The sequence below is a fragment of the Lycorma delicatula genome, chromosome 4 (genome assembly GCF_047948215.1).
Source record: "Lycorma delicatula isolate Av1 chromosome 4, ASM4794821v1, whole genome shotgun sequence".
NCBI lineage: Eukaryota > Metazoa > Arthropoda > Insecta > Hemiptera > Fulgoridae > Lycorma > Lycorma delicatula.
Window position 1 is genome coordinate 7,943,353 of NC_134458.1, and position 12,338 is coordinate 7,955,690.

The following is a 12,338-nucleotide window of genomic DNA, read 5'->3' on the forward strand; positions in this document are numbered from 1 at the left end:
CTTTTGGCAGAAACCAAAAATGGATTAAGAGAAAATCTGAATGGCATGGATTTATTAGAGATTTACTTTGAAAAAAGAATACTAAAATAGAATAATAAAATGTAACAGAAAGGAGATCAATAAGAATGAAAAATTAAATGCTATGATAGGAGACTATCTTATCATCTAATACATTTTACCTTATAAAATAATGCAGAAATCAAAAGCAAACCAGCACAAGCAAGGAGAGCTAGCTTTCATATAAAAAAGAGGTTTGCTAATGTTAAATATGGACCAAAGAATTAGAAAGAAATTCTTGAAAATATTTATATGGAGTGTAGCAATTTATGATAATGAAACTTGGATGACAGAAAGAATGAAAAAAGAATAATGTCTTTAAAGGGCAGTATTACTAGAGGAATTTTAAAATTAAGTCAATAAAATTTGAAATGAAGAGATCTTATAATGAGTAAGAAAGGAGAAATTTGTAGAAAGATCTTGTAAAAAGATAACCTAGGCTGGTAAGTCATGTATTCAGGGTTAGTAAATTTGGTAACAGAACAATGTGCAGAAGGTAAAGACTACAAGATAAAAAATTGGAATGAATGAACAGACAACAGGATGTAGTATATATATATATATATACTGTAATCGATTTGTGCTTTAGTGGTAAGGTTAAAAGATACAAGAGAACAGAAAGAAATGGAAATAATATTCAACAAGTTGACTGATAACTTACAAAAAAAACCCAAACTCACCCCCCTGTCAACAGTATTATACAATACAAAGTGAAAGATTTTGCATTTAAATGAAAAATAGAATTAACTATTTCTAAGAAAATTCAAAATGGTGCGAATATTATTCATAATTATTATTATTCTTTTATTTAAATTCACTTTCAATTTTTCTTCTACTGTATTAGTGCACTTTTACTTCATTTTCACACAAAAAAATAAATATATATGTTAAGAATGACTTATGAGGGCTATTCGGAAATTAACTTCTTCTGGTCCTTGGTATTGCACAAAAGTGTGGGGGTATTATCTTTGTGCAATCAAAGATAAAAAAGTTTTTTTTTAATAGCTCAGTTCAATGCGGTTCTAGAAGTGTTATTGGAAATATCACTTGCTTGTTTTTCCCTGTAAAACTCTCATTCGAAATGGCTGTTGTGATAGAAAATCCCATCAACTGTGAAGTGCATGCCATCATCTACTTCCTTCACACAAAAAACTTGTCTGCTGCTGACTTCATCATGAACTTTGGGCAGTATATGAAGGAAATATCATGAGTGACAATGTAGTATGTAAATGGTACTGTATAGTCAAGTTGAGGATTCCGAGCTGTATGATTGACAAATTTTTAGCTCTGCGCTGAAGTGTATTTTGGACAGGATGTTTGGTGATTTAAGTGATTTGGATATTCGGAAATTGTTGGTGGACATATACTGGATGTGTGTACAAAATTTGGTGAAAATCAGACAAACATCTGAATTTTTTCCACACATATCAAGGCTTCTACAAATTTTGTGCTCACTGGGTGCACAGGCTTCTTTCTGATGAATGGGCAAAAAAGAGCATGGGATCAGCAGTAACCTTCCATCATCATTATCATGAGTAGAATGAATTCCTTGATCACACTGTAACAGGCAGTGAGACCTGGGTTGAATTTGTTAATCTGAAAATAAAAACTGTATCGATGCAGTGAAGGAACACCAATTTTCCTTGAAAACCTGTAAAGGCCTGTCAAACATTTTCTTCAAAAAAGTTGATGGCATCAGTTTTTTAGAATCTTAAAGGTGTGATCTTGATTAAATTTATGGAAAGATCTATAATAATTAACCTGAAACTTACTGCGAGACATTGAAGAAATTAAAAACCATAAAAATCAAACGATGCGGCATGCTGAGTTCAGGCATCATTTTTCTTCATGACACAGCTTGTCTGCTTACTGCAGTATACACTCAATGCCAAATCGACAGTTTCAAACAGTAATTGTTTAACCATCCTTCATACAGCCCTGATTTGGCTTCCACCGATTATCACCCTTTCCCGAAAATTCAGAAATGGTAGCGACATAGCATTTTGAAAATGATGAGGAGTTGAAAAACAGTGTTACTAGCTGGCTTAATTCACAGGCAGCTGAGTTTTATAATGAGGGTATTCAAAAACTTGTTTACAGATATGACAAGTGCCTTAATTTGGATAACAATTATGTAGAAATGTAGCTATAAGATCTATATAATAAATTATCTTTTTATCAATCAGTGTTTTTTTAATAACGAATCAGAAGTAACTTTCCAAATAGCCTCCATATTTTTGCAATAACTAAATTCACTGACCAACTTGAGCTTCAATGGTAGAATTAACATTCTGTGAAGAATAACCATCTTTTATGAAGATCATCACTTGTACCATGTGCTTCATTTCAGATGGTGATAAAAAACCATCATGATCTGAATCAAACACTTTAAAACAAACTGAAACAAATAAAATCAAATTATTAGATGTATACCCAACAATACACATACTTTGTTTTTCTTAACACTTTTGTACCCAAAAAAAAAAAATACATAATATCAACACAAAACAGTAAAACACTATTATAACACAGCATAATATTAAAAAAAGAAGTACAATTTATAGAATTCCAAAAAATAGTTATATTAAATTAATTAACAAGAAAAAATATTTATTATGAGATATACCAGATTTTCACATGATGGTGTAAACCATAGTTGTGAGGAGAACAGTAGAATAGTTGAGTGGGATGCAGTAAGCTCCAACACAATCGTTTTGTTTACTTAATTGGATGAGAAAGTTGGAATTATCCAGACTTATGCACCAACAAATGATAAAGAAATGACATAAAAGGAGCTTTGTAACAACAGAGGAAAAGCCCAAAATATGTCAGACCATGTAATTATTAAAGTATTAAGGAAGAATGGAATGCTAGAACAGGGTACAATGTGGAAATTTCTAGATGTCGAAAGGATGTGAATGACTGGAAGGAAATATTGTGGGTACAAGATTGAGTGATAATGGAATTAGGACGATTAATTTTCCATCAATAATGAGCTACTGATTGGTAACACTGATAAACATTGTGATACATGATTTTAATCTGTTTTTTTATTTTGAAAACAAATATGAACTTAGAATCTTTCTATCACCCACCATTTTTGAAAAATTTTTAAATTTTAATTAAAGGATTTTTTTTCATTTTTCAACATATAGTTAGCATTTTACGCTCCTATATTGTATTTTGTTAGCTCATTTTTTATTGTTTAACTTTGTTAACATAATTTGTAAGCTATAAATAAACAATACTAGAAAAGAATTAAATCATATCAATACTGAAGAGTAAGCTTTCATGGACAAGATTAATCATGTCTGTGCAGGTCAAAACATGTAGCTGTGTTGTTTGTATTAAGCACTGGATTTAGGAATGAATTAATTTTGTTCAGTCTTATTGCTGTCTTAAGTTTGTTAACAGTGAAGTGTCAAATTGTGTAAATGATGTTGATGCCTTTTGTTATGTATGTGGTGAGTTTACAGTAAAATCAAATAGAAAAAACATTACACCTTTAATTAAAAGAGAGAGGCGTTTGTACTTTCAATGCAAAATTGGTGATCAGGATTAGATATGGGCTCCTCATATAGTATGCACTAATTGTTCTGTATATTTAAGATGATGGCTGAAAGGTACATGGAAGCCTTTGCCATTTGGTGTACCTATGGTTTGGTGTGAACCAAAGGATCATGTAACCGATTGTTACTTTTGTTTAACAAGTGTTTCTGGAATTGCTAAAAAATCTAAACATTCTGTAAAATATCCTTCATTACAATCTGCAATCAGGCCTGTACCTTAGTGAAATTATTCCACATCCTGAGCCACCTGTGAATGTATGTTTCAAAAGCAGCAATGAAGAATCAGGAAGTACTGAAGAAGACAACAATGATTTTGATTTTGAATTATCTTCCAGTATGCCACATCTTATATCACAAGGTAAATTAAATGACTTGGTTAGGGATCTAAATTTATCAAAAAATCAAGCTGAACTGTTAGGATCAAAGTCTGCAAGGTTGGAATTTACTTTAAAAAAATACAAAAATTTCAGGCTTTCAAAGCCAACAAAAAAAACTTTCTCAGTACTTTATTGATGAAAATAATTTGGTTTATTGCACAAATACTGATGAGCATATATTGCACTTAGGACAAGTTCATAAACCTGAGGACTGGTGCCTTTTCATAGATTCATCCAAGTATAGTTTAAAAGTAGTTCTAATACAGAACTGTAACAAATATCCTTCGATACCAATCACTTATGATATTAATCTGAAAGACATATGATCGTGATAAAAGATGTTCTTGAAAAAATAAATTATAAAAAACATAGGTGGAACATATACGGTGATTTGAAAGTTATAGTTATTTTGTTAGGCTATACTAAGTATATGTGTTTTCTTTGCGAATGGGACAGCCAAGCTAGGGATAAACATTATGTTACCAAAGAGTGGAAGAAACACGACAACTTAACTCCAAATAGGAAAAATATTATTCATGAGCCATTATTTGAACCCAAAAAAATATTTTTACCCTCTACATATAAAGCTAGGACTAATGAAAAAATTTTTAAAAGCAATGAAGAAGGATAGTCCTGGATTTCTGTACATCAGGCAGAAATTTCCGAATGTAAGTGAAGGAAAAATTAAAGGAATATTTGCTGATCCTCAAATAAGAGAGTTGGTCAAAAATGGCATATTTAACTCAGTGTTAAATAATGTAGAAAGTGCAGCTTGGGCTTCATTTAAAGACCTTTGCAAAGGTTTCTTGGCAAACAGAAATCTCACAATTACTATGATATTGTTAATCAACTCCTTACTTCATACAGAGCTATGGGATGTAACATGTGTTTGAAAATACATTTCCTCCACTCACATCTGGATTTTTTATGTGACAACCTTGCATACATAAATGACGAACACTGTGAACATTTCCACCAAGACATTTCGGTGATGGAAAGCCGCTATAAAGGGAAACAGAATACTAACATGCTAGCCGATTACTGCTGAACATTAATTCGGGATGTGCTTGAGGCTATTTATAAAAGAAAAGCATCAGTGAAATCATTCTAACACAGGAATGTCCATGCAAAATTATAAATTTTACAGATTTTAACTATATTTTCCCTTCATTTTTTTTTGAAGCGTAATTTATTTAAAACTAAGGGTGACAGAAAAATTATATTTACAAATCTGTAATGTACACAAAAAAGCAATTCAAGAAATTGTATCACTCTTAGAGAAACATTAAAACAAATTCTTTTGTCTATCAGCATAATAGTTTCTTCCCTGAAAAAGTAATCCATTTAAGTGATTTTTGTATCCACAGAGTATGGTGTCAGTAGCCCAATAGATTACTTATATATATATATATATATATATATATATATGCATACACAGTATACAGTATATGGTGTGCAGACATACTGGATTGCTGAACTTAGCACTGAGCATAGATTGTTGATTATGAAAGTGCAGTTCAGTGAACCTAAGAAAGAAAATAGAGATTTATTATAGTGAAGATAGAAGAGTAACCCAAATCAGAATAGAGAGAATACCAAAATAAAGTAAGTGAAAAATCGAATTGATTAAATGGGAATATACTAAACAGTGAGGTAGGAAGCAGCAGTGCAGGTATCTGAGGAAGTATGTGATATGAAAGTAGTAACATCTAGTTTTAAAGAACAAAATAATGGAAAGAGAGCACAGGAATGAAGGTGGAAAAAAGGTGAGATTACTATGTAATTCCAATTCCCTTATGCCTATGGAATTCCAATTCACCAAAAATTTTAACTAAGACTCATAACACAGCTAAACAGAAGGTCAAACAAGCCTGAGACTTGGAAGCAGTTGAGTAATGAAATAGAAGAAAGTGCCTTAACTATCAAATCTGACACAAAGTATTAAATACAAAGATGGCAGATTGATTACAGATTTAGATGATGCATTAAAAGGTTTGGAAAGAGTGTTTTGGATCGTAGTTTGCAGAGACTGAAATGAATTGGAACATGAAGATGCGACTAGAAGCAGTGACAAGGAATACATGGAAGGTGAGAGAACTAATTGACAGAATACAAATCGGTAAATCGCTTGGGTGGAGCAGTATTGTACCTGAATTAATTAAATAGAGTAGTGAGCAAGAGGGTTTAGATGGATCTGGTATATTTTTAAGAAGTTTGGTACCAGGAAATAATGGCAGAGGACTGGGAAAAACCAAAATTAAATCAATGCACAAAAAAGGAAGTATAGCAAGTTGTAATTATGGAGCCAATTGTCTATCAGCAGTAGTCCTGAATGTGTATACTGGTATCAATGGGAAAAGGTTACAGGTAGTGGTTGTTCGAATAACTATGACTTAATGGACCTTTTATTATTCTGAACTTACAGTGCCGGATTATTTATATTTTTAAATAAATTGATTGTTAGTCTTCTTGAAAATATGTTTATTTTGTGAATAATTTAACACATATTTACGCTGATTATAATATATTTACACAGGATATCCTTTATATTTTTATATCAGATTATACTATGTTTAAATAGTGTACATGTAATTCATTATGTGTTTATTATTAGAATAATATACTTATATTTATTAAGAATAAAGTTACATGTTTCCATGTATAAATTAGACTAACAATAAAATAATAAAAAAGTAATATATAATAAAAATCAGCTGTTGAACTTGTCAACTGAAATAAGAAATTTATATGCTTTTATGAAGTAAGAAGAAGAGACAGACCATCAAGTTTACCATCAAGTAAAGAGGAAACAAAACATGGCACCAAATATAACTGCCCATCAAAAAATCCAAGGATTTTTTCCTTTATAATATTGTAATGAAATATTACATGAAATAATATAAATAATCTTTGCAATCTCAATAGGTTTTATAACAATACAATTGTAAATGTGTATTATATAACGAAAGATGAATAGATAATAAATATAATCTATGATGCTGTATGTTAACATAAATAACAAACAAAGGTTGCAACTAATAACATGAAAATAATATAAACAATCTTTATTTTGTAATCTCAATAAACTTATAACAATATAATTATATATATAACATGAATATTAAACAAGTGTACATATCGCTTATAATCGAATTATTGAATCTATATAGTTTCACATTATATTCACACTGGTTTGTACTTAAAATAATAATAATGAGTAATAATAAATAATAATCATAGAGCTCAAATATATATTAAGTTGCTTTATCAACCATATTTTACTTGTAACATGTAAGTGCATGTATAACTTAAGAATAGGCTTTACTAATAAATCAGGTAATCTACACTGCTACTTATTGTACCTAGAATCATACAGATTTAGGATTTCTTTAAACTTCTTTGTTTGTGAGTCCTTATGATGTATAGGTGTATTCATTGGCGAGCATCTCATTCCAATGAAGATTTAGTGAACATCGGGTAATCTACACTGCTTGGGATATTTAATACGCAACATGACAAACAATGTATATGTTGTATGTATGTACATGTTTGTGTTATGCGTATGTATGTTGTGCGTGTTTGTATGTATGTAGTATAATAGCAGTCTGTAAATGGTTTAAGAATGTAGAGCAATATGAACATGATGTAATAATTACATTAATGTGCATTTTAACTTTTAACAATACATTACTCAACAGATTAAGAATCATATCATGAGATTACAATTTTAAATGAAATAATAATAATATAGTGTATAAATATTAAATTAATCAAAAATATCTTTAAAAGATATAATTTAAGTTATCTAATTGTTTATTTAAATAATATGATTTATGTTAATCTTTATAAATCGGTAAAAAACATAATTTATGTACAGGTCTTTTTAGTGAACCATTAGCAGTGTGTACATCAACAACCCTGAGTAGATTGTCAGAACCCGAATATACCTTGGTTACAACTCCTTGCTTCTAATGCATGGGTGAAGCATTTTTGTTGGTGATCAGAACTAAATCTCCAACAGAAAGGTTATGTGAAGGGAAATGCCATTTATTGCGATGTTGTAGATAATGTAGATAGTCCTTTGACCATTATCTCCAAATGGATTGTATAAATTTTTGGAGTAGTTGCCAACAGCCTAAGCACGTAATTTAAACCTTTTGATAACTGGGTTCAGGCAAAAACGTAAGAGGACATCCAATAAGAAAGTGTCCTGGTGAATGTGGTATTGGATCTCTGTGGTCTGTGGAAATAGCAAAAATAGGACGAGAGTTAAGACACCTCAATTTGTGTCAACACTGTATAAAATTCCTCAAAGTTGAAGATTGTTTTTCCTATTACAAATTGAATAGAACCAGTCAATACATTTTTGATATGTCAGAGGTAATGACATAATTATGGATTCAAAATCTTAACATTATAGAAAATAAATCTTGTTGGACTATAGGTCTGATTAGTAGAATATCGTTGAGAGATAAACCATTAGTTTTAGCTGAACCATTGAAAACCACTTGAAGTTTAGGTCTTAAACTAGTTGATTTAAACACCAGATGGTGGGGTAAGAAACACACATTTGATTTGTCTATTAACAAATCAATGGAGTTAAGTAATGAAATGTGACCCAAATCTAAATATTCTTGTGCGAAAATGAAATACCCACGTTTAAAATTGGAATTATTGTTTAGCCTTTTTTCCAACTATAAAAATCTATTCATTGCATTTACAAAAGAATTGCCTAGCCTTATATTACCTGGTTTACGTGGTAATGACACTACGAATCTGCATTGACTGTTTTAAGTAAAATTAAGTTGAAAATGTTTTTCACATGTAGAACTTTCATTAAATGGAATGTCAGTATTGATTTCCTCAATCTTCCAAAAGTTCTCAAGTACAGTTGAAAGATATGTAAAATCTTTATGAGAAACAAAAGTTTTTTTTTGTGGGTGAAAAATGCATTGACTTATCATCGCCCGGAATAAAATTTTATAATATAAAAAATAGGTCTAACTTAAAAACTAAAAAATTAAACACAAACTTACAACTAAAATTTCTCTTAAAATATATTTAAAACTAAACTCACAGCCATAAATTTTGAGTTAAAAATGAATGAAAAAATAAAATAAAGTAAAATAAAATTTAACTAGAAATAAGATAGAAATTACTAAAGTCCAAGAGGGCTGTAAAGAGCACCTTCTCGGACAATAGAAAGACTAAAAAAACCTATAACTAATATAAAAACTAAAACTAGGTTAAAAATTATGATATTAAAAAAACTAATACTTACAACTAATAACACATAAATTACTAAAAGCTTAAAACTAATATCACTAAAAAGTATATAATTAATATCACAGTGGAAAACTTAACAAGATAAGATTAAACTTAATACAAAAAAAAGTTTTAATTTAAGTAAAACATCAAGTCCAATAGGGATGTAAAGGTCCCTTATCAAATATAGAAAAAAATACATAAACAAATAAAAATCATAACAATTAAATGAAAAAAAACAAACACATGTAAATAATTCTTCAACAGTAGAACAAAAAAATATACCACAATTTTAAATTTTGTGTAAAATATTAATACTTTGCAAAACTAGCAACAACCGGTCTAAGATTTCTTATTATTGCCCAGAATCTGTTGAATGTTTCTCTGTAATTTAAATTTACGACACAAGACCGCATAACATATGCAATCCACAAGTATGTGGCGGACAGTCAAGTGGCAATAGCATCATACGCATAGTGGTACTAGTGTGTGACTCTGGTATGTCCTAATCACAATCGACAGAGGACCATATCTCATGATGAATTTTTCTGCATGAGGAGTCCCATGACAACACAGAATCTTTAATGTGTCAAGAGTTTGTTATCAACAGTAGCCATTCAGTCACCTTCCCACTTTGCTCGACGAGACTGTTTTACAATTAATAAAGACACAAGTAGTAAGTAATACAAGTGGTGAAGGGAGATTGATTACATGCATCTTTAGCAGTAAAATCTGGCTGTTCATTACCTGGAATTCCCACATGGCAAGGAATCCAACAGAAACTCACTTGTGCATTGCGATGGTTCAACTCAGCGATTGTGTTGTAAATTTTGATAACAATAGGATATCTGGAATAAAAATTTTCTAAGGCTTGGAGAGCACTACACAAGTCACTACAAATAAGGATATTTCAGTACTTAGGCTTAATGATATTCACAGCCTTATTTATAGCGTGAAATTAAGCAGTAAACACACTCATAATGCCAGGTAGACCAAACATTCAAGTTCTATCATTGACAATAAATGTGCAACCAATGGCATCATTCTGTTTCGATCAATCAGTATATACTACTGCATCTGGGTTTATCTTGGAGAGAATATAGTGAAACATTTCCTTGAAGACAGTAGGTGGTGAGTTTTTATTGTATATCATAAGGTCAAACATGAAATTTATAAGGTTGATTCCCCACGGAGGATATGAGCACAAATACATTGGAAAAATAGGTATGTCAACATTATAAGGTCAGTAAATGTCTGTTACAAACACCTACAGATGCAGTACAACGTGGATGGTCCTAATACTGTCCTAAATTATGATTCACAATGACTGAGTCAAAAGTCAGGTGATTTGGCTGTTCTTTGAGACGAACAAAATAAGATGCTAAAACCTGGTCCTGTCTACCCCAAAGTGATTGCTCACCGCAGTCAACAAGCTTGCAACAGGGCTTGATCTAAATGTACCTATGGCAAACCGAAGGAAAGCATCGAAACATGCTGATATACAGCATCCAACATTTTAAGCAGGTGTGACGCAATGAAGAGTTGGTGATACAACAATAATCTAAACAGGAATGAACTCAAGAATAATATAAACATATCATTCAAGACTGATTGGCTCCCCAATTTGTGTTGGTAAGGACTCACAGCATATCTAAAAGTTTGGAACATTTTGATTTTAATTCTTTGATGTGATTGTAAGGCAGCTATCAAAAAATAAACCTAAAAACTTGATGTCAGGAGAGATACCAATAAGCTCTCTGTTGAGAAAAACTTGTGGAATGGAAGCTGCTGAGAAAAGAATACACATTTTGCTTTCTCAGGTGAAAAGATGAAGCCAGTAACCCTGGACCAAGTTTCAAAGCAAGTTATAGTGTTCTGTAGTAGTCTCTGCTATGGCTGTTGAATGTGACATAATATGGGACTACATTATATATGTTATAATGGGACTATATATATATATATATATATAGCAAAATCATCAACAAATAACAAACATGAAACAGGTGGCTGCACACATCACACATTTAATAATACTGTTGATGGCTATAGAAAATAAGGTGGCACTTAAAACACTTCCTTGAGATATTCCATTCTCTAAGATGCTACGTGATACAGAATCTCCAACACAAACACGGAAAGTTTGATAATTTAAGAAACCTCTTATAAAAGCAAGCATGTTGCACTTAATTCCCCATTCATTGAGGGTGTATATGAGGGTAACTCAATTATTATCTGCAATGTAGTTATAAATTTTATTGCAATACAAATAGGAAACCTACATGTACATCATTTTTCAACATAGACCCCTTGCATTTCAACGCACTTGGTCCATTATTGCACAAGATTCTTGATGCCCTCAGAAAAAAAGGTTTTCGGTCGAGCTGCGAGCCAGGAATGCACCGCTTCTTTCACAGTTTCATTCAAGGTAAATCGACGGCCCCTTAATGCCTTTTTGAGTGGACCAAACAAGTGGTAGTCAGAAGGGACAAGATCAGGACTATATGGAGGATGACCCAATACTTCAAAGTTGAGTTTCTGGAGCATTTTAACAGTCCGGGCAGCAGTATGTAGACAGGCATTGTCGTGCAACAACACAACACCTTTCGACAGCAGTCCTCGGCGTTTGCTTCGAATTGCAGACTTCAGCTTGGCAGTAAGCATCTCGTTGTAACGCGCACTGTTTATTGTCGTGCCCCTTTCCTCATAATGTTCCAGTACTGGGCCTTGTGAGTCCCAAAAAACCGTAAGAATCAGTTTTCCTGGGGATGGTTGAGTCTTGAACTTTTTTTTACAGGGCAAATTTTGATCTTTCCATTCCATACTCTGCCATTTACTCTCCAGCGCGTAATGATGGATCCATGTTTTGTCACCAGTGATGATTCTGTTTAAAAAGATGTCCCATTCATTACCATAGCGATCCAAATGTTTTTGGCAGATGTCCAAGCGCATTTGTTTATGCAACTGTGTGAGTTGTTTTGGGACCAATCTTGTACAGACTTTATGAAACTCAAGTCTGTTGTGGATGATTTCATAGGCAGAACCGTGACTAATTTGCAGACGATGTGCCACT

At 31.7% G+C, this 12,338-nt stretch overlaps 1 protein-coding gene across 4 annotated transcripts in view; it reads right to left on the reverse strand.

Annotated features, from left to right (window-relative positions):
- Usp32 (Ubiquitin specific protease 32) overlaps window positions 1-12,338 on the reverse strand; it is a 138,205-nt gene that overhangs the window by 85,100 nt on the left and 40,767 nt on the right. For all 4 annotated transcript variants that reach the window (XR_012756017.1, XM_075362252.1, XM_075362251.1 and 1 more), the window contains exon 7: window positions 2,318-2,455. Coding sequence is in view for 3 of the 4 variants with exons in the window: in XM_075362252.1 (XP_075218367.1) it covers window positions 2,318-2,455 (138 nt within the window). In the remaining variant the exon portion in view is untranslated. The remainder of the gene's footprint in view (window positions 1-2,317; window positions 2,456-12,338) is intronic.